At 38.6% G+C, this 25,906-nt stretch overlaps 1 protein-coding gene across 2 annotated transcripts in view; it reads right to left on the bottom strand.

Annotated features, from left to right (window-relative positions):
- Positions 1 to 25,241, bottom strand: part of msrab (methionine sulfoxide reductase Ab) — a 29,205-nt gene extending 3,964 nt beyond the window's left edge. The window contains exons 1-6 of one of the 2 annotated variants that reach the window (XM_056234100.1): positions 25,001 to 25,016; positions 20,438 to 20,603; positions 17,824 to 17,892; positions 15,953 to 16,072; positions 13,261 to 13,365; positions 2,697 to 2,803 (exon numbers count right to left, since the gene is read on the bottom strand). In XM_056234100.1, coding sequence (XP_056090075.1) covers positions 2,697 to 2,803; positions 13,261 to 13,365; positions 15,953 to 16,072; positions 17,824 to 17,842 — 351 coding nt within the window. In that variant the 5' untranslated portion in view covers positions 17,843 to 17,892; positions 20,438 to 20,603; positions 25,001 to 25,016. Of the gene's footprint in view, positions 1 to 2,696; positions 2,804 to 13,260; positions 13,366 to 15,952; positions 16,073 to 17,823; positions 17,893 to 20,437; positions 20,604 to 25,000 lie in introns of both variants that reach the window. The other variant, XM_056234099.1, reaches the window with a different exon arrangement.
- Positions 25,242 to 25,906: the final 665 nt, after the last annotated feature.

The raw sequence follows: 25,906 nt of genomic DNA, 5'->3' as shown, positions 1-25,906 counted from the left end.
AACATGTCTAATCTCATCACTGCTGCTTATGTAACCAAGCTGCTCTTCGAAACCACTTCAGATTTGCTATGCCCTCAGAGACAAAAAGGATCAGGAGAGAAGCACAAGCATCGACTGCTGGGAAAAGCTATAAAGTCTAGGAGATGTGTCGCACTTTTAATAAACATATTTAAAATAGATTTCATGCAATCCAGAGCCATTCGTTCCATACAAAAGGCCTTCAGGTTTCAGGTCATATCACCTACTGTACAACTTCACGTGCCATATTGAATTTCTACAATCATTTATTTGTAATACTATTTACACAATAGTTCTTTACTATCAACACCAGTTCTCGTATATAATCATATTTCATGAGTTCACATCTACATATAATTATTATGGTTAAGGTTATGCGTACTTGGAGGGCTCCGAGCTCGGAATTTCTGCCCGAACCCAGAGTACTCCCCCCGTTGGTAAGAGTAGATGGAACTAAAGTGAGGAGATGGGGTGGAGGTGGGATGCTGATAAACTGTCAAGGAACAACGGTGGGTTCTGCTGTTATTTATCCTATTCTGAGTTGATTACAGATTGAACTCCACTTGTGCTAATTGGGTTAATTATCTGCACCTGCTCCTCCCAAACCTTGTTAATAAAACATCATATCGATCATTATTTAGGCAACATTTTTGTTTTTGTTTTTATTCATCAAGGACGCATTAAATTTATCAAAAGGGAAATAAAACAATATTTCTGTTTCAAATAAATGCCGTTCATTTGAACTTTCTAATCAAAGAATCCTGAAAAAAGTATCACCGTTTCAACAAAAAAATATTAAGCAGCACAACTGTTTTCTCCATTAATAATAATAAGAAATGTTTCTTGATCACCTAATCAGCATATTTAGCACATTACATAACACTGACTTCAAGTAATGACTGCTGAAAATTCAGCTTTGCCATCACAGGAATAAACTATTACTAAAATATTACTTTTATTTCCTGTATTTTTGATCAAATAAATGCAGCCTTGGTGAGCATGAAACAAAACAATGGATATATATATAACTGCATGTCTGTCCAATTCATCCATGTATTCTCCTTTCTTTATTTAGCAAGAACACTTTAATACACATACAATTTAGTTGGTCCATTTTAACCCCTGCTTACATGCAGTTTGTGGGGTGCACCCCCTAGTCCTCACTACATCTGTGTGTGTGTTCATTTAAGCTTGTGGGGTCACTAGGGCCATCAACAGCATGTCCGTTTCGGTCCCCTGATCTGATTGCGTCCCTTTAACCACAGCTGCCTCCCGCAAGCCTGACCTTTCACCCCTGATGCGCACAAGGCCAAGGCCAAGAGGGGTCACCCAACCTTTCTGCCACCGCCTCATTCCCCTCTCACCCAAATCACATCTGAGCCCTAGAAGCAAGACAGATGACACGAGGAGCAAAGCGTACCACGGTGATGTTTCCCCAAGCTCCTGCATCTCACAAAACAAAGCATCATCACGCTAGTTCGACAGGCTAACAGTCCAGACAATCAGATGAGCAGCGTTCATGAGCATCCACAAACGCATCTTTCTGACAGGTGTGGGCGGTCAGTGTTTGACAGTGGACAGTTTGAGAGAGGCAAAGAATCGAAAAGAGAGGACAGAAGCGCTTCTGGAGATGTGGTGGGGAAGAAAAAGCAAATCATTGGCTAAATCTGTGGTTATATGTAAATTACTGTTTAGGGTTGGTATTTATTTTTATTTTTTTACATTTCTCACCAAGGCTGAGTTTTGGTTTCTCACCATTTATTTGATAAAAAATACAGTAAAACTACAATAAAAAAAAACATTTGTGAAATATTATTATAATTTAAACTAACTTTTTCTATTTTAATGTATTTTAAAATGTAATGCACATGTAATTCAAATGTAATTAATTCCTGTGATGGCAAAGCTGAATTTCAGCATCATTACTCCAGTCTTCAGTGTCACATGATCCTTCAGAAATCATTTAAATATGCTGATTTGCTGCTCAAGATACATTTCTTATTATCAATGTTGAAAACAGGTGTGCTGCTTAATATTTTTGTGGAAATCATGACACATTTTTTTTCAGGATTCTTTGATGAAAACAAAGTTCAAAAGAACTGCATTGCATTTATTTGAAATATAGATCCTTTGTAACAAATGTCTTTACTGTCACTCCTGAACAATTTAATCCATCCTTGCTTGATACAAAAATTAAGTACATTCAAAAATAGAAAAATAAATCTTACTGGCCACCAATGTTTTGAACGATAATGTACTTAATTGCTCACGAATGCCCCCTCTAATACATCATTTAGAAAAATTACATGAATGAGCACTGTATGTACAAAACTGTCCCCTAAAGTTAGCAAAATCTAATAAAAAAATCTCCCTTTGGGGACATTCTCAAATGTAAAAATAATTATTAAATATTTTTTTTTATAAAAATGCAAAAAGTTATCTTCTAGGGCTTTTTGTACAGCAATTATATTTAACTTTATATAAAAACAATAAAAGTCTATGATATGTCCTTATTTTAGCTAAGTAATATCTTAATAATCATAGTAAATAGTAATAAATAACAGAATCCTAATGAAGGGTTTGAAGGGGCTAGTGTTAGGGGTTATTAAATATCATTAACTCATTATAAAATCAACAGAATTCAATGTAAAGTTTGTGTGTGTTTCGAGATACTGCACCTCCTGGTACATATGCTTGCTCATCATGGCCAGCTCTTGCTGTTCTGGGCTGTAGGTGTAGATGGCAGAACGGTACTGTGTGCCATGGTCATTCCCCTGTGCCATTCCTAAAAAATACACACACATATACATGCTTTAGACCCATTTAAAATCTCACACCTCAAGAATTTGCAGTCATGTCAGACACACTGGATATGTCAATATTTTTAATGATGTTTCTAACATTAGCAAGCAACATTCGATTCTACTGTGATGTTACTGAAAGAAAGAAAAAAGTTAAAAAATGTAAAAATATAGCAGTCTTGGAATCATTTGCCCCTTGTTAATATATGGAAAGCTATTTGTGTTTCAGTACATTCCTGTCATTTAACCTACACAGTGAATTTACTGTCTCTCATCCATCTTTCCGTAGAACTGGATGTCGGCCATCTTGCTGTGCGCTCTCTACCGTGTGGTGCCTTCTGTAGCTCTCTCTCTCTTCAAAGGCCAAAACACTGCGTTCTGATTGGCTGGTCCTACAAAGCCAAAGGGACAGTCACTGACCTTCCTCGTGACCCTGAGGCCTGTGTGTCATCACTGCCGCCAAACACATCATACAGCCAAATTATAGAAAATGTTTCTAGAAAGAAGTATTTGCACACTTAATTAGCACTTACAAATGTCTGAATGCCACTGCACAGACCACAATATCAAATCAAACATTTACAATCTGATTTTTCTGAGACATTTTTGCAATGTCTTTTAAACATCTAGTAGATCTACAGTCAGTTCCCCACAAGTTAACATAGGTGTACACAGAATTAACTATGGAAATAATCCACTAACGTTTGACAACCAGAGACCACATACCTTCAGTCTGCATTTTGAATAGTATTCCATACCGTTCAAAAGTCTGGGGTTGGTACGATTTTTTAATGTTTTTGAAAGAAGTCTCTTATCCTCACAAAGGCTGCATTTAGCATTTTCAAAAATACAATACAAGTAATAATATTGTGAAATATTATTACAATTTACAATAGCTGTGTTCTATGATGGTATATTTTATGTAATTTATTCCTGTGATCAAAGCTGAAACATCAGTATCATTACTACTGTCTTCAGAGTCACATGATCCCTCAGAAATTATTCTAATAAGCTGATTTGGTGCTCAAAAAACATTATTATTATCAATGTTGAAAACAGCTCTGTTGCTTAGTATTTTAGTGGAAACCAGAAATTTTGTTATTTAATGAAATGGCATTCAGACATTTTTAAGTGAAGTTTAAGTGCCCACATACTTTTTAGGGCCACTGTATATCAAAACCCTTTTTAAAAATTTCTCTCTTCTCACATGAGTAAAAAAAAAAAAGAGTTAAAAACAAAAAGGAAACAGCGAGCACTCAATGTACTCCACCCGAGACAGTGGAGCACTTCTTTTTACAGCCTCCATCACAGCGCTTAGTTATTATTGATGATCCTCCATGTTCAAGCTGAATAATATACAGAATCTCTCCTCTCAACACACACACACCGCACATGAACGGTGAGTAGAGAACGCTGCAAATGTGTTGTCAGCGCACAAACAGGGTGAGAGCGGAGAGCTGGGCAGAAGCTGACTCCATAAATGTCACACGCAGTCTCTCTCTCCCCATAACACGGCTCTCCCGCAGGAAAACTATTTCTGTTAATGCAGAGGTCAAGAAGCTTCACCCTTTGCTTTAGAAGGAGGGAAGAAAGGAAAGATTTACTATGTGTACTTGTGAGTGAATAAGCTGTACATGCACGTGAAAGCGCGCGCGCACACACACACACACACACACACACACACACACGCAAACACAGCATCATCCTGACAGAGACCAATCCTCTAAGGATGCTTTGACCAATCCAGACATTTCAAATATCAGCACTTATGTGGCTTCTCCTGGTGGGATGACGAGGAAGGAGGGGAGAAAAAAATAAAAGATTTGGAAGGGTGGATGAAAAGGAAAAGATGAAAAGGGCTTGAGGACAGTAGTTCTCAAGTTACAAGTAAGAAACACAGATGTGTCATTGTTTATTCACCTTCATGTTGTTCCATAATAGATGTCAATGGTTACCAAACCTTTTTGGTTAACTATGAGAGTTTGGTTCCAAAACGCAATAAATCCATTTAGATTAATTTGAGTAAAAATGTGTTTTCTTTACCAAGAAAGTGGAAAGATAAAAACCACTATATTCTGTTTCAAACTTTCACATAGCATTTGTAGGTCATAATAACAAAACAAAAATGAAATCCAGGTTTTGATTTTTTAAAGATTTATTATAAAAACGGATTATTTTTTTCCCCAAAATGCAATAAATCCTTTTTTTTATTTTTTTAAATCAAAATGCAATTAATCCATTGAATCAATATAAAAGTTGATTTTTCATATTGAACATTTTTTCATATTGAAACTGTTGAATATACACAACAACGTAAGTTTATTAGTATAATATTTTTATTAAGAACTGTAAAGAAGATTGAAAACATTTTTCCTCCTCCCGAGTGCCTCATCTTCTTAATCTCCTCACGTAAATTATTCAATTTCGATGCCTTACGTTTCTTACCCACCGCAGAAACAACCACAGGTTCATCAATGCCGTCAAAATTATTAATTTTTTGTTTGTTTGTTGATCTAAAAGTACAAAATAGATAAGAAAAACTAGGAAGCAGGGTGTATTTAAGGCGCTGCCGTTACTGTTTACATGGTGCGTTGTGATTGGTTGAGAGCGGATATATCGCATTCTGCAGAGAAGGGAGACTGGCGTTTGTCGCGGTTTGGAAAGAAAGGGAGAAAACATGACAGAATAACACGGCGGATATCGCATTTTACTTAAAATTAAACATTGACTTTTCAATACCAACCAGATACAATACTGATTTTTGCAGTAACTAATTTAAATAAATAAAAAAGGCGTTTATCGCGTTTCGGAACCATATAGGCCTACAATTATTCAACCCCCATTGCAAATCAGGTTTATTGGCAAAATTTACAGACTTTCAGCTGTTTGCAATGAACAAATCAAACAAAAGTTATTGAAATAGCTCAACACAACAAATGTTTCAAGTGGTTTCCCCAAATTCAACTGGAAAAGCAACTTTTAATGACTTCTGCAGTCTCAAAACTATTCAACCCCTTCATGGCAAGCATCTTTAGTACTTAGTAGAACACCATTTTGCAGTTATGACCTGATGTAAACGAGAGGTGTAACCAGACACCAGCTTTTGGTAGCGTTTCTGAGGAATCTTAGCCCATTCCTCATGAGAAATGGCCTCCAGTTCAATAAAATTCTTGGTTTTGCATGTTGCAACCGCCTTCAAATCCCACCGGATATTTTCTATGGGGTTCAAGTCAGGTGACTTTGATGGCCACTGTCTTCCAGGACTTCTTCTGCAACCAAGCCTATATTCTTGGGATCATTGTCCCGTTGGAAGGTCCAATGATGCCCAAGCTTCAGCTTCCTCACTGACGGCATGACGTTTTTCCTGACACTTAAATTAATCCATCTTGCCTTCCACACGCTGCAGGTTTCCAGTGACAGAAGAAGCAAAGCAGCCCCACAGCATCCCGAGCACAACCATGCTTAACTGTCGACAGAGTGATTATTTTAGCATATGCTTTTCAATTCGTGCATTCGCTATCTTTTTGTATCCGGTTCCTTGTTTGTGAGGGGCGATATCATCTTCTCTTAATTTTTTTTAACCATTCTTTTGCCATATTTCTAACATGCAGTCAATTGTGACACTCAACAAACCCAGCCAGTTCAGATATTTAATGTGTTTTAGCTCAAGAACACCTGATGCAACTAATGAAGCCCTTGATTGGTTGCATCAGGTGGGCCTGAGACAACACCTGTTTTGCAGATTTGTGCTGTTGTGAGGGATTCTATTCAGGGGGTTGAATAATTTTGAAACTGCAGAAGTCATTAAAAGTTGCATTTTCAGATGAATTTAAGGAAACCCCTTCACACATTTGTTGTGTTGAGCTATTTCAATTACTTTTGTTTGATTAGTTCATTGCAAATAGCTGAAAGTCTGTAAGTTTCGCCAATAAACCTAATTTGCAATGGGGGTTGAATAATTTGGATTACAACCGTATTTATATCTTGAAAATATATTATTTTGTGTTCCAAAGAAAAAAGTCATACAGGTTTGGAACAACATGAGGGTAAGAAAATGCTGACAGAATTTTACAGGAATTGTTCCCCCCAAAAATTCCATCATTCCCATGAACTCTTATCATAAACTATAATTTTAAAAAGAATCTTCACATAGATCTTTTCCATAAAATGACAGTTAATTTTAGTTTACGGCCAATAACTTTATTTAAGAATTCAAAAATATAATCCTTAAATACCAAATCAATTATCAGCCTCTATTTTTTTAATGATTTTATTTTTACAAGATTTTTTAATTTCAGTACTGGTTGATGATTATTAATTATAGTACTTTATAAAACAGTATAATTTAATAATGCAGTTAAATATATTCTTCAGCAAATCTCAAAACAGAAAAAAACTTTTCATACTGTGCATTATACTGCTGTGATGTCTAAATTCACTTGTAGCATTTTAAAACGACTGATTTAACTTTTCAAACCAGTACAGAATTTTGAAATTGGCCATTTATCCGTAATCAGAAGAACACAAATTACATGGTTCACTTTTATGGTGAATCTTGTTGCGTTTGAAACAACAAGAAGATGAGTTAGAAATCACAGATTTTTTTATTTTGAGGTGAACTATCTCTTTAAATTAAAATGGTGAACATCAGCAGTGTGGCTGGATTATGAAGCCCGTGGACTGACTCCAGAGATCTCTCCACGTCTTTCAAAAGCTACATTTTCACTGTCATACAAAATGTCAATCATGTGTCATGGCTCCAAATCTCAGTCGGATGGGTTTATTGCTTTACGCTTTTTGCGTTTCGACGACCGAAGTGCCTCTCAGTGTCTGCGGATAAAACAACTTATTCTAACCAATGTAAGGCTCAAATGTAAGCCAACAATAAGACACACAAACAGTTTGGCTATTGTGTGTTTGTTTACTAAGCTGATGGAGAATGTCCATATGTGTTTGTAAAGGTGCACGTGTGATGCTTTAGCAGGGTTTTGGCGAGTGTATGTTTGTGCATTTGAGTGTGTATGATGCAGGCTTATATGTGAGTGTGTATGTGTGTGAGGGGTTGTTTAGAGCACTGTTGTGTGTGCCCTTTGGGTACGGTGAAGCAGTGTGCGTGCGAGAGCAGCCAACTAAGAGGAATGGTGCAGAGCCGGGTCTATTTTTACACATCTTATGTAACACACATACACACACAACCTTGTTCTCGCACACAAATTCTCTTTGCGAATAAAAATGTTTAAAATGTGTAGTAAATGTAATATGGTTTGTTAATACATGTGTGTTTTAACATGTAGCCGCTAGTATTTGACTGATTAATTTTTTTTGTTGTTGATAATTATACACCACAAATAATGCTCTCTCGCTCTCATTTTTCTTCCAGAAAAGAATAATATGTAAATTAAACACTAGCTCCATAACTGTAAAATACTCTGTGGCAAACATATACATTGTTGCTGTTGGTATTCAAGGCCTAACAGTGAAAAATTTAAAACCAAACTGAAGTGTGAAGGCCATGGCACAGTGGGTAGTGCACATGCTCATGACACTGAGAGCCATTGTCCTCACATAGATGCAGGTTTGAATGTAGGCTGTCATATTCTGATCTCAATCCTTTTCTCCCTCCCTACACTTTCCTTTCGCCATAATTTTAAAGGCAAATAGCCTGTAAAATAAAATAAAATAGCAATGCTACGGTTTTAAAGGTGCATTTAGACATTTTTGTTTATGTTATGTTGTGCTGGCCAACATCTTTAGACTAGCTGTGCGGAACTATTAAATACTTGCAGTGATAATATAATAGAAATTCATAATTTCATGAGTAAAAGTGGCCAAAAGCAGGTGGGTTACAGATATAAAGTGAGTAGTCTCAATATGTCAGCCCCTACAAGGTGACCCGCATTTCAGAAAAATGTATTTAATGTATTTGTGAAAAGTCTCTTATGTTCACTAAGGCTGCCTTTATTTTATTAAACAAAAAAACTAACAAAAAAATAAAATAACAAAACCCCCCTCCAGCAAAATCATGAAATATACATTTAAAAAAAAAAAAAATCCTGTAATGACAAAGCTTAATGTTCAGCAGTAAATACTCCAGTCGTCAGTCACATGATCCTTCAAATATCACAATATGCTGATTTGGTGCTTTTTGATGAATAGAAAGTTTTTATTTGTAAAAGGCATTTATTTGTAACAAACAGATTTTTACTGCAAGCACTTTCAAAAAAGCAACAACAACAAAACATCGAAATCGGTCCAATATGCCTGAAAAATAGGCTCAGTTTCTTTATTTAAAGAAAACAATGTTTTCTTCCAGCAAATTCTAGCCTTTTTTTCCCCATCAAACAGAAGCAGCATCTCTTCAACCGTTTCTCGTCTACTCTCCATAAATGACCTCTGTCAGCCCCTCCCCCTATAGCTGATTGACAAACTGTAATGAGCCCCCCTCGTCGGGGAGAGGCAGGGGTCGAGGTCACCCCCCGAGAGGCACGTGCCCGTTGCAGACTGAACCCCAAAAAGAGGGGGGGGGGTCTTTTCTTTTTGTCCCATTTGGTGGCTTGTGCACAAAATGGTGTTCGTGAACCCAATAACCTTCGTTTTCAACGACAAATCAAGAGTGTTGCTGAGGGATTATGGAGATCCAAACAGTTTCGGCACATAATTAGCTTGTGTATTGATGTTTTGCTCTTCAAGGTTCAATATACATAGCAAACGTGTCAGTCACAGGTTACACACTGAAGGCAGGTGGAAAACAAGATTTAACGTTTACAGGCCTGGAAGATTGTAGCTCAGCCTTTACATTTGAGCGCCTGCGTCAGCCATCTTGTCTCTACCCCTTGAAGCCTGCATTAACGCATCTCTCTGACGCAGCAGCTACATAAATACTGCAAATCAAGAAAAAAAACATGACACGATAAAAGATGAAAGTGGTAAGACAGAAAAACGAGGACAAAGGAGAGAAACCCGCCCTCTTGCCTTTCACTGTTAGCGGAACGAGGGATGGCGGAACGAAGAAAGTGACTAAGAGATAAAAGCGGAGGGTAAGAATGAGGAGTCACTGCGGAAATGCTGATGGGATGATGGAGAGGGGGAGCGAAAGATGGAGGAGAGAAGGAGCTGGGGATGGGGGAGGAGAGGAGAGGAGAAGAGTGAAGATAAGATGCTGTTATCCTGTAGACATACTGAGAGCCCTGGGGTCCGCTGGGAATGGGGGGGGAGGGGGGGGGGGTCTTTCTTAAACAAGGAAGTAACAAACTGCTGAGGCGATCAAGCGTGTATTTGTGCGTTTCTCTCATGTGTGTGTTCGCACTGCACTTCTCCGTTCTATAGTTTGCCACAGGCGATAGAATTGTTGCACTGGCTTCAGTCATTTCCTGTTCGTCAAATCCATCCAGGAACCCAATTTTCCCGACTCGCCTCACCCCACCCTCAGCTTCCTGTACTATCTTTGTCAGCACAGCCAGAGATGTAGCATGACGGCATGAAATACAGCCTATATTTTTAGAAAATGAGCGTAGGGTTTAAGGAAGCCACCACACATTTTCAATACCATGACCTAAAGACTCTGCCAGAGCAAGTGTTGCTGGGTATAAGATGGGGGTACGAAGAGGAGCGTGCTGGGAGAGTTTGATTGGCTGTAGATGTTGCTATCCCAGCCGTGATTGGATGATTCCAAATCATGCTGCTGAAAGCAGAACCCTTTGAACTGTGAGACAGCAGCTGAATACACAGGTCTTCGTGCACAACGGGAACAATCGTGCATGTATGTATCCTATGAAACCTCACACATTTGCAGTTTCACACTATACGTAGATGTCTATCTGTGATTCAAAGTAATGACGAACACACACACACACACACGAGCACAGATTCATAGTTGATATGATGTGAGCGTTCGGGTACGGACAAATGGAGTGTGCGTTAAGCATGCATGGATGAACAGCCTACAGAGACGTTCCCGATTCTCAACAGCCAATTGCAGTGCAGCGGCCTGCGCCAAAAAACACTATCTGATGCTTCTGTCACGCACATGGGCCATGCTCTTCACCCTGCTTCCCTACCCAAACTCCTGCAGGGTCATGAAACACGGCCTAAAAATGCCAAATGGGACACAGCGACAAGTTCTGCTTTAGAAGATTATCATATTTACAAAGTGCACATTTAAATGTCAATCCAGGTGAGTAAGTTTCATACAAGCAGAAGACATGTTCTCACATGACTGTGAATATGTGTGTTCATTACCGATGGGTCACGATGGTTGACTAGTCTAGCCTATGAAAATGAAATGAAATGAATAATGAATATACATTTTGTAGTCATGTCAAGCTGTAAAGTTTTTATTGGGTAGAAATTGCTATTCATGAGAAAATATTTTATAAAACCTGTAATCACAAATGACTATAAAAGTCATGTATATTCCTTGGTGTACAAGTATAAACCCTTTTGGAATGATAGAATTTAATTGTTTTAATTGTAATTTGGAATTGGAATAAAAGGCAGCAAGTTCTCTTTTTCGGTCTACACTATTTTCTAAAATGCTATGTATCTCTATGTATACAACACCTTAAGACAAAGTGTCAAGTTAAAAACAGTTCAGCTTTAAAAAGAAATGCACCTTGAGACCTCTTCTCAGCGTTTTATTCTGTTGCACTCTGTCTACCTGTTTTCTAACGCAAGAATGGATCTTATGCAAACACCCCCTAAGAAACACATCAGATCGGGTTGGGTAGACATCTTCCTAAGCCAGTCTAATTATACAAGACATCCATAAAGGGATAGTTCATTCAAAAATGAAAAGTCTGTCATCCAAATCGGATCCATATCTGTATGATTTTTTTTTCTTCCACACAATGAAAGTGTGGACAAAGTCAGTAGGATCCAATGTTGTTTGGATGTTATAAATATTCGTATTCAATGTTCTTATAAATATATTATTTTGTGTTCTGCACAAGAAAGCTATACAGGTTTGAAACAATATGAGGGTGAGTAAATGATGAAAGATTTACATTTTTGGTGGACTATCCCTTTAAGACCAGCTAGTCATTTAATTGCTTGGACAACCCACAGACTAATCGATTTTGAAAATATGTATCTGCACATCCCTTGTATTCTCATAGGTAAAGGAAAACAGAGCAAGGTAGATGTTTAATTACATTTGAAGGCCATTTCTGACAACTAACCCTGACTTCTAGGAGTAATTTGCTGCGCTCTACTTTCTGGGGCGTTCTGGCTGACAGGGTGACGGTGTTCCAAGTGACTTTTTAAAGTTCAAACACCTTCAGAACATGATGTGAATTAGAGAGCTGGCACAGAACCGAACACACAGGGTAATCATGTCGGCTCAAGCTGATGATTTGACATAGGAAACATTCTTAGTAGAAAACCACTCCATGGTCCTTAAAACCACACCCTGACTTTTAGGGGCGTGTCTTCAAATGGCAGATATATAGGCATGCATTACTGATCTTCAAATGGAATTTGTGTACCTTCCATGAAGAAAAAATACAAACAAGAAAAGTTATTACAGGTTCTAACTGAACGAACCACAGACGTCATATAAACTATTCAAGCAGAGACTGTAGTCCCACAGTCCAGCGATGAAGGAGAGCCAAAGAGTTATGTGTGTGTGCTTCAGGTCCTCAGGGTCAGGCTTTATGAATGTTTCAGAAGAGTGTCTCTTCCTCTCTTCTCTTTCTGTTTCAGGGTGACTGAACACAGAGCGCCAAACAACAGCTTCATGCTGCAGCCACACTGTTACGACAGACAGACAGACAGACAGACAGACAGACAGACAGACAGATAGACAGATAGACAGATAGACAGATAGACAGATAGACAGATAGATAGATAGATAGATAGATAGATAGATAGATAGATAGATAGATAGATAGATAGATGAACTTTAAATCTATTTATGTGTCTGTTTGGGATCAGATACACACCAAATCTCTACTCAACCAATTAACTTAATGGAGTGAATTCATTTTTGTGTATTTATATATTGGGGTTTTGGGATCTCATCTTTTGCGCTGGATTTCAAACAGACAGCAAGGCTCAAACGAAGACCTGAAGGACAACACAGGCGGCAAATATCAGCTGTGTGTTCAGGATTGGGTCTGTTTCCAGTGGATTGGAGGAATAGGTGACGCTTGCACTAATGCACACATGCACGATGTCTCTTTTCCTCTCATGGCTGAATTGGTCTCAGACACATTAACATAGCCAGTCTGAGGCTGTTCCAATTCCCGCAAGATCATCCTGACCATCCAGCACACACACACACACACACATGCACAGGGCAGTGTGAACAGACAGATGCAGCCATGTTTTAACCTCATGAGGCCGTTTGCTTTTGGACCACTGCATCTCACACCCAGGGGTCTTTCTATGGACATCTGTGTGAGTGAATGTTTGTAGATGTGAGGGAATAGGTGTGTTTGTTTACCTTGAGTGGGGTCATGGCTCTCCCAAAAGACTTTGAGAAGTTTCTCTAAGCTGATATCTTCAGGAGAGAAGACCACTCGCACTACTTCTGTGTGCCCCGTTAGACCTAAAGAAATGGCAGGAAAAAGAAGTAACACACAAATAGAACTGCGCAATTGTTGAGTGATTTTGCAGTCTATATTAAATTCTGGCTATAGAAAAGGATGTTAAGTATTTTACTGACTCTTTTATTGTCTGTTTTTTTTACAGAACATTTTAAAGGGGACATATCATGAAAATCTTGACTTTTTCCATGTTTAAGTGCTATAATCGGGTCCCTGGTGCATCCACCAACCCATAAAACGTGAAAAGTGACAACTTTGTTTTGGTAAGCCTTTTGGTAAGCCTTTCTCGGCAAGCATGTCAAAATATGTCGTAGTGGGGATGGACGTAGGAAGGGGATCTTATTATAATATTACCGCCCCTTAATCTGCAAGTTTCCACCCACGGCGCCGCCATTTGGTTTTTCGCATAATTCGCAAGCGACAACAGTGTAACCAGTTCTAATGCAATGGCAAAAGTTCGAGCAAAGCATGCAAACTGTTCGTTGGCTGCACAGACAAGCACAGGACACTATTTGATTTGCTCAGACCCAAAAAGGGGCAAATTTGAAAAGCTATAATAAATAATCTGGGGGGAATAAATAAATAAATAAATATTTTGAGCTGAAATTTCAGACACATTCTGGGGACACCATAGATTTATATTACCTCTTGTGAAAAGCGGCATAATATGTCACCTTTAAATGAAATGATTAAATATTCTTCCGTGTGCTCATTTAATTCACATGATAAAAAAAAGTATATTAATAATGACATATCGAAAATCATTAAAAAGCTAAAAAATATCGAAAATTATATTTAGCTACATTACACAACCACTGAACAAATATACACAAAAAAAACAATACCATTCATCTCACAAAGACATTAAGACATTTAAAAAAATATATTTAGCAATGATTCATTAAAGGGATAGTTCACCCAAAAATGAAAATTAGCCCATGATTTACACATCCTCAAGCCATCCTAAATGTATGTGACATTCTTCTTTCAGACGAATACAATCCGAGTTATAAAAACGTTATATATGGCAGTGAATGGCCGTTTATGTTTTGAAGTCCATAAAAGTGCATCCATCCATGATAAAAGTGCTCCACACAGCTCCGGGTAAATAAAGGCCTTCTAAAGCGAAGTGATGTGTTCGTGTAAAAAAAATATCCAAATTTAAAACTTTATCGGCTCAAATAACTAGCTTCCGGCAGACGGCCTACGCAATTCGACTTATGCTAAAAGAGTAACACTTTGTATGAAACGATGTATGATGTAGGAGTAGCGTAAGCTTTGACGCCTCTTGCGGTTCAAACAAACAGGGCTGGGCAACAAACTCAAGCTCCTCCGGCATTTCTCTTTAAAAATTCTCGTTTTAGACTTTTAATTCGTGACTGGTGTTTTGTTTTGCTCTATCCTCTGCGCTTCCGCGTTCGTCATTACGTCATGCTTCGGTTCAGAAGGCCTTTATTAACTCCCCAGGGCCGCATGGAGCACTTTTATCATGGATGGATGCACTTTGATGGACATTTTTTAATATAACTCCGATTGTATTCGTCTAAAAGAAGAATGTCATATACACCTAGGATGGCTTGAGGGTAAGTAAATCATGGGATAATTTAATTTTTGGGTGAACTATCCCTTTAAACTGAGCATAAGTGACAGTAAAGAAATGTATACACATATTTATATTTCAAATAAAGTAGAATCCTGAAAAGAATTATCATGGCTTCCATATTTCAATATTACTATTTTTGATAATATTACTATAAATGCAGTCTTGGTGAACAAAAGAGACTTCTTTCAAAACATTTTAAATATTTATTGACTTGGTACGGTACAGTAAGTGTATTTGATTGTATTTCTTGTGGTTATGATACCGATGAACTTCATAAGGTGAATCCTGGGATGCTGTTAAACTGTACTAAAGCAGATCTCAAAAAGTCTTAAACTTTTAAAATGGTTTTGTAAACAAATTCAAGAACAATTTTAGGCACACAAAAAAGGCACAATGATAATTTTATAATTTCATAAAATAATAAAACCATATTTTCAAGCTTTTAAGCATAAACCTTTAAAAGGTTTTTAAGATCATGAGAACCATTCTGTCAAATGAATCCAAACTTTTGACTGGTACTCAAACACCATGCACTTACTGTGCAAAACTGTTTCTGCATATGTGTTTGCTACTCTTACAAATAACAAAGCCTGTCTACATATTAACACCCAACACAGTTCTGACATTCGCAGGTCTTCTCCAAACTACACACTCAAAGAGAATGTGTGTGTGAAGCCAACCCTCTGCAGAGCTGGAGTCAGAACCTTCTCATTGGGACCAGTTGAGAAACTGCAACATCACAGCTGCATCCCTCCCTCCATTTCATCTCTTCTGAACTGTCTGGCTACAAGTAGGTCATACAGAGGAAGGGGGAAGGGCTGCGGATCTAGGAGAGAGCAGTGCACTCTGGGTAGTTCACTGCAGATGAAGGGAATGTTTTGGCGAAGGCTGCAGCAAAGCATTAATTTTGGTACAGTGAAGCTGCTGCTGGCCTTACGGTTGGGAAACCTCTTTGAAATGGGAGGTGAACAAACAGTTAGACTCACCTGAACACACCTCATGATAGGTGGGGTTAGGTGTGAAGCCCCCAGCGTAGCCCACTTGTGTAGAAAACACACCAGGAATCCTCCAGAAGCGCCTCTCTGCTCCCCAAAAACATCCCATACCTGAACAGAAATGGGACAGACATTAAAAGGCAAATAATTATAGGATTGACTTAAAAAGAGACAAAATTGTCTTTTTGGTTCCACTACAAAGCCTTTCTAACTACAGCTGTTTGACATCAAACAAAAGTCAAATTCAGCCAATAACCCGTTCAAAACCGGAATATTAGCAATAACCCGGTCGCGCACTGCCATGTAAACACCGGCAAATACCCGAATATGCTCATATTCCGGTTTTTAAAAACCGGAATATGATCCCTGGGTTACCCCTTTTCTAATCCGAATATTTGGTCATGTAAACGTGTATCGGCATATCCCCATCAAAAGGAACATTGATTTGTGTTCTGCGCATGTTCTATTCGCAAGGAATCTTGGTCTTTTGAGTAGAGGAACTTCTTGTATGCGCCAGAAACCCGCGTGCAGTATACCGGAAGTAAACAAGAAGTAGAGGTAAACATGGCGAGACGCAGCACAGCACCATACTTTTGGAGCGAGGAGGAAACCAATTTCTTTATTAGTGTGGTGAAAACCATGAATGTTGCTGCTGCTGTTGTTGTTGTCTTTGGATACAGGAAGAAGAATCGGAAATGACGCATATTGCGTCTTAAGGTTGTCCGTACGTCCAGACGCTAACCGTGCGTCGCCGTTTACATCGGGATATTGCCAATTGATAACAAATTCCATGTATACAGGAGTAACTCTCTCTGCTCACGCATGTAAACGGGTTATTCCGATTGTTTCAGAAACCTGAATAGTGACCTTAACCCGACCATAACCCAAATATTGACAGCTTGTAAACGTAGTCAATGTTGATACCTCCAAAAAAAATGATAGATAAAACCTCAAAATGGCATTTTATTCTTTTTTAAAATATTATTTTCATATAATTTTTTAACTAATTTTATTTTTGTGCTTATTATAGTATAACCTTTTAGCATAGTCCCATGCTAACATCAATCTCAACTTGAATCAACTGCAAGCTTTAGATGCTTTGTGTGAAAAGCAATTTTTCATGTGTGTGACCGTTGAGAAAGTTATGGCCCATGTACAGCACTTACACTACAGTTCAAAAGTTAAGATTTTGAAAGAATAAAATAATACTTTTATTTAGCAAGAATGCATTAAATTGATCAGATGTGACAGCAAAGACACTTAAAATATTACAAAACATTTCCATTTCAAATAAATGCTGTTCTTTTAAACTTTCTATTTATCAAATAATCCTGAAAACATGCATCACCTTCTTCCACAAAAATATTAAACAGCAACAGAACCAAATCAGCCTATTACAATGATTTCTGAAGGATCATATGACACTGAAGACTTAGTTAGCTTAGCCATCACTAGAATAAATGACATTTTATTAAATTTAATTTACATTTTATATTAAAATAGAAAACAGTTGTTTTAAATTGTAATAACTTAGGAATTTCCTTTTGAACAGTAGTGTATACGGTTCCTTTTCAGTTAGAATGCTGTCTTAGATGCTGTTTGTAGGCAGCTTACTAGGTCTTGGAACAGAACTACTGTTCTGTATCAATTGATTCTGTTCATTTAAACTGGCTCTTAGCCACATTTTTATTGGCTCGGGAAATCAAGAGGAGAGAGGGGGAGAAATTAGATAGGAACATGACCCAGCCTGGACTCAAACCCAGGTTTCCCATGAGCCACCACTCTGACACAAGTGGTACTTTAAGAAGCAATGTATTAACTGCACCCAAGGATGACTGGAATATGATCTTCTCCAAACTCACCAAACATGATCATCTCCATGCTGTCAGGAAATGGTTCCACTGTGGGGTTCCCAATGGCGGTGTGCTTTACTGCAGAAACATAGGCGAGAGAAACACAGCAATATAAATGTTCCGTTATCAATGGGGTGTACGTGTGCACAAGGTGGCGCTGTTCCAGATGGTGGGACTGTCAGACTGGTTTCTGTGGTGAGGATTATTGCAGATTTGCCTGGTCTGCTCAGGCTAAGCTGAATCAGTGCTGCTGTTTCTGCAGTGGGAGACACTTAGCCGATTACACTGCTGTACCTCCCCCACCCAACACACACACACACACACACACACACACACACACACACACACACACACACACACACACACACACACACACACACACACACACACACACACACACACACACACACACACACACACACCTCTAAACCATCCAGAGAAGGTCACAAACCATGAGTGACGTGAACGCATCGGAAGGAGGCAACACCAGCTCTCTGAAAGCCCTACAGAAGGACCTGCAGTGGATTAGGCCACAGGGAGAAAAAAAAGAGGGTGGACAAACAAAATGTTTCCTGAGTTGGATGGATAAGGCCAACTGTGCCATACTGGAATTAGAGCAGTAAAGAGGAAGAAAAAAGGGGCACAGATGTGGGGAGGATTAGAGCTAAGAAGACTGAAGTGATTTACCACCTAAATCTCCAGGCAGCAAAGGATAGTGGTTTACACACAGCGCACTAATATTAGCATATGGATGAAGAGATGTGTCATGGCCCCACAAACAAACACACACAATAGTGCATTTAGGGCAACATGCACCCCATTCCCCCTTTAATCTTCCTAAAGTTTAGACTTTATATGATAATGACCTGAATACTGAAAATCTGTCCATTACTGATGGCAAAAGCTCGGTATGAAAGTTAGCCTAGCGTAGCATTGCTCTAAATCCCTAACTCTAAGTATTAAACTTTGGCTGCGGACATGAATGATGCCACAACTTTTGTGGCTTGGTAAGGAGAGGTGTGCTATTACTTTTCTAAGACTTCAGATTTTTTCCTGACAGAAATAAATGTGTGAAACAAACCCTTGTAGATGTGCATTGAAGAAGGAACCCAAGCCATTTCTAGAAACCAGAACATAATAGAGACTTAGGGGTGGGTACCTTTGATTTAGGGCAGTAAGCAACCAGCTAGCAATGACATTTTGCAAGGACAATAACAATAACGTTTCACATCTATAGAGGTACAAACCTATATATTCTCAAAATCTACTAGTAGGGGGGTTGTCTGAAAGATTAGTCAACTAATCGGAAGCCCTGAACAATTAAAGGTTTTAGGTTTTCTGACCCCAATCAGGCACTTTATTTATAGGCTTTTGGATTCAAAAACAGCTAGATGTAGTGCAATGGAATGTAACAGACTTTTTCATTTTTAAAAAAAGTTTTTAATTTTGACACAGGCCCTGTTTACGCCTGGTATAATGCATTTTCGTTGATCCGATTACAAGTGGATGACAAGTGTAAACGGGGTCTAAAACGTTTTGAGCTAGTTCCCTTTTGAACAAAAGACTACTCTTAGCCTACTGAACTAATACGTAATCATTGTGGGACGTGTTGTGTAAGATAGCCCACCGAGCAATTCAAACTTTGCTGCCTTGTGCTAAAACACATGGATTGCATTTAAAATCGCAGGTTCCTTTTCCGTTTTATTCGCTTCCTTTCCTGATCTGACATAATCCACATAACATGGGACTAGTATTCGAACTATACGTAATCCATGTAAGAAAATCCCCCCAAAAATACTGTAAGACGTGATGCAATGGCCAAAGACATATTGCTGTCTGTTACACCAGTGCTTTAAATGGACTTAAAAGAAGCAAAACACTCCCTTAGAGGGTTTTCCCGTGCAGATAACAGCTTAAGCACAGCATGCTAATTAAACATTGTGATCTTTTTCCCAAACCAGTTTAACGCAAACTCTACTCCACAGCTGATTTTAAATATGTCACTGGTCATGTCAATCACAGTGCTGATTGCCAACACTATGCTAACAACTAACCCCTAACCATACCCATCCTACACCCTAATCTTACATGGATAGTTCACACAAAAATGAAAATTCTGTCATCATTTACTCACAGTTGATGCCATTGACTTCCATAGCATGGGAAAAAAATACTATGGCAGTCAACCAGCATTCTTCAAAATATCTTCTTTTGTGTTCAACAGAAGAAATAAACTAATACAGGTTTAGAACAATTTGAAGGTGAGTAAATGATGACAGAAATCTTGATTTTGGGTGAACTATCCCTTTTAACCAATAAAATTGGCTGCAGGGAGGCAAACTGGTTTGGGGGGGGGGGGGATCATGCTAATTAAACCATTGCCACTAAAAATATAATAACAAATAAAATAAACCCATATAAAGACCCACAATTAAAGCACAAAGTGTATTTGGTTTCTTTTGCAAAACTTTAACCTGTTTTGCACAATGAGCATATTTAACAACAAAGAAGGCTGTTTAACATACAAGGAAATGAGATGACAAGCAAACAACTGAGAGACAAAGACAGGCAGGCAAAGGCCATGCTACCAAATCAAGATAAAAAGAGCTGCTTGTTTTGTCACCTTGACAAGCAAAGCTTTCTTTTCTTCTTGTCGAAGTGAGGACTTGTGCATTACACACCTCTACAGTCACATTTGCCAAATCTCACTATGTTCGAACAGACCACCTGGCACTGACCTGCCAGCCAAGCGTACAATTATGCCATTTCTAATTTCTGCGAGGGAGGATCTGAAAAGAAAAGAGGAAAAAAACACACATTTTCCAAATAAAAAAAGGTGAGAATTGGAAGATAAATGAATTTCAGAGTGAGTGATGAAGACAGGAATGGGCAGAGGAATAAAAGCGAGGGATGCGCAACAGATTAGAGCAGCGGAAATAAGGAGCTACACGTTTTTTTGTCTTTCATTCCTTCGTTCCTTTTGGCAGCAGATGAACACACAGCCACTCAATCCAGTGAAGAAAAAAAATAACGTAACAAACAAACTGGAATGAAGTGAACCTAGCCAAGAACACGCCAACATAACCAACATCCACAAAAGCTCTGGCACCGCAAACCTAGTGTTTTCTCTCTCTACCATTCTCCAACCTCCTCCCTTCACCTTCCCATAATGCCTTTCTCTTTCTCTCTCCCTGTTCTATCTATCTCTCTCTCACACACTCACACACCAACCACAGCAGTGGGTATTTCTCCCGAGGAGCTCTGGCATGGCTCCAGGAGGTGCCAGTCTGCCTCCTTTAACAGTGCCCCGTGACTGTGCCAAAAGACGCCTTCGCCAACACCACACCACCTTACCAACCGCTCTGCCGAAAAAAGGACAGCGAAAACAAAAGGGAAAAAGAGGAAAAAAGAAAGTGAGGCAAAGGAAGGCGGGTGAGCCTGACAAAAAAAAACAGAAGAGGACTTTTTTATTGGAGCGGCAAGATTGGAAAAAGGACCTTTCTTCTCCAAAACTTTTATTAGAACGGACCTAATTTGGGGTGAATTGTGTTCCGGCAAACAGAAGAAATAGCAATTGCCTTGTCAAATATCAGAAATCGCGCAGAATCGCAACACTATTTCTCAGGGTATTACATGTTTTTCCTGCAGAGTCTGCCCATCCATCATCGTGGCATTGGAATGACCCTTCACAATCCCTCCACACAACAACTTTCTCGTGACCCAAGGACCTAATGTTAATCTGGACTATTACAGCACGTTTCTGTTGTCAACGGTGCCGCCGACGCTTTCGAAAGGAATACTTGTCCTCTGTAACATTGGCATATGGATGAATTGTGATTGGTTGGATGCATATGGTGTTTGATCTAGGACTCCATGTTTACTTTGAGGCACCTCAGTCTTTTCAGTCGCTCAAATGTTACTAACATACAAGACATGACGCAAACATTATTAGATTTTGGTTGCAAAATTCAGACAACTCAAAGTCACAAAAGAATCAATAGAATCTAGGTTTTCAAGCAAAAACCCCACTTAAATCCTATTATAAACGCAACTAGTTAGGTGAAATATTGATTCGCCTGATTCCATGTCCAAGCATATTTTCTTGATGGTAAAACATGTCTCCTGCTTCAAGTATGACTATATAAACAAATATATTGTGGAGAAAAGGTCTATATTGTGTGTGGAGGCCTACCTGCTGAGTTTATGACTCTGAATTTGAAGAAAAAAATCGAAGGAATATCAGTCTAAAAGTGTCTTAACCAACTGGTCTTCACGTTCTTGTTAAACATGGCATATTCAAGACCATTTCTGTTGGAACGCAACAACACCACCTCATGCTGGGTCAACTTCAATCAGCTGAGACACTGGAGTCACCGACAAGTTCAAGTGCCTGTATGTCCCCTGGAGGCGACTGCTGATGCATTCATACCATACTTTCTATTCAAACCTGTATCCAAGCAACCATTTCCGGTTGCTATGGTGAAGAATGGCCCCCCCCCTCATCACTACAGTTTGCAAGATAGTGCACTTAATCTGTGGAACACCTCCAGCATTCTGATGCCCGAGACAAAACATAAGCTAACATAATACAGTTGTAGAAAAGACAATATTTTCAGAACCTAAGCAAACAAACGTCAACTTTCTGAATGACTTGATGATGCTAAATCGAAGTATTGTAATGCCTGTATAAAAGTGTTCACAGATGCACTGATAGCTTTACTCAGCATGAAGACCCCAATAATAGTCTATATTATAGATGTTTTTTTTTTTTAAATGACAGAAAGCTCATGATTTATACTGAAAGGTCAGTGTATTGTAAACTAAGGGTTTGGAATCTCGGCCACTAACTGAAAGGTTACGGTTTCAATCTCAGGAAGGGAAAGCTGAGGATCGGGAGAGCTACTTTGATTTCAGTTTTACTCCTTTCACCACTGTGCCCTTGAGCAAAGCTCTTAAGTACAACCTGTTCACGACGGACCGAGCCTCCTATTTGTGTATTCTATGTTCTTTTGGATAAAAAGCATGTGCTTAATACGTCTATGTACAGTATGTGGGGGTGATGGAAAACCAATAGCAGTCATCCAGACACTCTTTACAGAAATAGTTTTGTTGCCAAGGTCACATGAAATTGCTCTTTAATGGCACTGATGTAGAATGCGCATTATTTCAAAGGATTTACACACAATAAAAGAATAATAAGGCCTATTTGAATCACAAGTCATGCTAGTAAAGTGATTACATACTACAATATATAAATAAAAAAATTCCGAGATTTCATTCGATGACATCAAATGAAATGCATATTTTGACGTCACATTTAAACACACTGCTAATAAAGACATTTAAATAGAGAGGCGTGACTGTGGCGATGACATCAGTACATTTTCTCAGGCTGTGCCAGCATGGCAACAGCAGGTAAGGTTTGATCATCCTCCCCAAAACCCTGTTCCACCCCCCATGGATGCAGAGGCCCGGAAGCTTCCGCCATGCCGTGACAGCGAGCTGCTTCGACAGAAGGGCCGGGAACGCGTGACGGGGGCGGAGCTTTCATGCGCATAATGCACAGATGGGCCCCTGGACACTGCTAGGGCACCAGAACTCCCAGGATGCACCAGGCCAGCAAAACTGTCATGGTTATATCTGAAGGCACAGTCACCAGATTTATTGTTTGTTGGTGATTACATAGTTTCGTTGATTATTTACAGTGAGGAACTCCACAACCATTTTTGGAATAAGGGCAGAGAGTGCCTAGTAGTCAACTGTGCCGAGTTTTACTCTAAGAAGACAAGAACTCAGTCCTGCCAAGTAAGCCAAGAACTGATTAATTTTGTATGACCCCTTTCATCTAACCGTAGCAGAGTATCAGATATGTAAAATAAGTGAATGTGGGCTTCACTAGCACACTAAATGTTTAGTTCTGAACCATTTTAATGCTGCTTCTCATCAAATCATCCCAGCCTAATGAGAGTTTGACGTCACTGAGAATCAATCAAATATCCAAAAGAGACATTTTCAGTTTTTAGTCACTATGCTTTTGCTGACAAAAGAAAAACATTTAGTTTTTTTTGCCTTATTAATCTTCCCTATGGTAACCATAGTTTTGATTTTATTTACTACAGGTCAACTATTGTTTCTGGTTCATTTCTACAATTTACTACTTTTTATGTCCTCAATACAAATTGACATTACTAATATTAAATGTCAATAGATTATAATTCTAATGGGTTAAAAGGAATAAAGACTTTTTTATATTGCACACTTTTGGACTAAACTAAAAAATTTTATCCATTTAAATAATAAATTTTTTTAGTTATTTGCAATATTAATACTAACAGTGAAGTAGTTTTGAGTTACTGTCCATCTTTCTATGTTAATCTAAATACTTGTAAATAAATACATAGATACATAGATTTAGGTGGTACGCAGATTTTACTTGGTTTACTTCCCAACAATATATTTTAAGACAATGGCATTAATGTGATGAAAGTCATGTAAAATGAAGTGAGATCTGTTTAAATGTTATTCTAATAACTTTAAATACCATATGTTACTGTTAATTTGGTGTTTTGTCTACCCATTAATGGTATGGAGCTTTAAAGATATAGACAATTTATGAAATAACAGTTATCTAAAAAATGTAGAATCAAATAAGATAGAAGGACACATTATCTCTCGATTATTAAAAAAAAGTGTAGAAGTGAAGAAGTAGCCTACATTTTAGTTGATTAATTCTATTAGGGTATATAAAAAATATAAAACATTAAAAAATAAAGATGCAAGTTTCAAAACCCAAAAGGAAATGAAAAGACATTAGCTACCCTATTACAATAAAAACGTGGTAACTTGCTATCTCTTCCATCAGAAAAAAATATATTACACAAAATGACAGAACATGGAATAATTCTTCACTACACTGTATGAAGGACATTTTATATTAATTTATTGTGACGTAACTTTAATTGTGGCATTATTCGGAATTTCGGTTACTATGGTTTTTGTTTGAATGCGGAAGTTGTCGTCTATACAACTGGCCTGATGTCCCGGATGTAATGTGCCACAGCCACAGGAGAGATTATTCTATGAGAAACGCTCGAGTGTCACATCCACCTGCTTTTACATCAGTGTCCCTTCACATGTGACATGACCCGCAGCGTGGCAGCCGAATTTCACGAAAGACAGAATTTACCTGCCACGACCATTTTCTCCTCCCTGCCCTTCAGTGAGCGCTCTTTGGCGGTTAAAACGCTCTTGTTTGCCATATTGAGCTGAGCGACTGTCACGCGGAAATCGAGCTGCAGGACGATGACGATGAGGATGACGACCGTGTGCGCTCCTGCTTGCAGAAATAAACATGTCCGCGCGGCCGCCATGGAGCTGAAGGAGGAGTGAGGGGACAGCCTCGCCCACCTCATGAATATTCATCAAATGATGGGTGACTTCGCTAGATGAATATTAACTAGCCAGAGGTTAATGTGACTTTGCCACAAAAGCCTCCCGTGCGGTATGTGCGGGTAAGAAATTGAATTAAAATAAATATCCACATTAAGATAGCAGTTCGGCATGCAAATGAGCGTCACACGTCTGACTGCCAGCATAGCAAAACTGAGCATCTGTGTAGGCTACTGTCGTAGTCGTAGAGGAGCGCGGCTGCATACATTAAAATTAGCATCTGGAATCCATTCATCATGATTATTGCTATTTCTGTGCATGTAAATACTTGCATTATCCCATCCATTGCAGTGGTTGCTTTATTCAGGTACAAGTGTCAAAATAAAGGCACTGCCTAGCCTGTCAAAGAAAGGATGCTATGCCTTTCTTAAACATTCAATTCCTCGTTTAATTCAAGACAGTGCCATAAAAAAGCAGTATAACACGAAATTGTCAATTTAGGTCATCGTCTAACCTTTTAATTCACTGAATGTATGCTGTGCTTAAACCTTCAATCCAAATATATTCCCTGCTTTAAAATATTGAACAAGGTTAACAGACCACCAGTGATCCACAGAATCCCATAAGCTCAAGATTTGTAGCTGTAATGTCTGCAAGTGTAGCCTTTCTTTTCTGTGAGTTTGAATACTCCAGACAGGGTTGT

This window comes from Rhinichthys klamathensis, unplaced genomic scaffold (assembly GCF_029890125.1).
Source record: "Rhinichthys klamathensis goyatoka isolate OS25496 unplaced genomic scaffold, OSU_Roscu_1.1 h1tg000387l_1, whole genome shotgun sequence".
Taxonomy (NCBI): Eukaryota; Metazoa; Chordata; class Actinopteri; order Cypriniformes; family Leuciscidae; genus Rhinichthys; species Rhinichthys klamathensis.
Note: the sequence above shows the minus strand (reverse complement) of the source record. Positions and strands in the feature narration are given on the sequence as shown.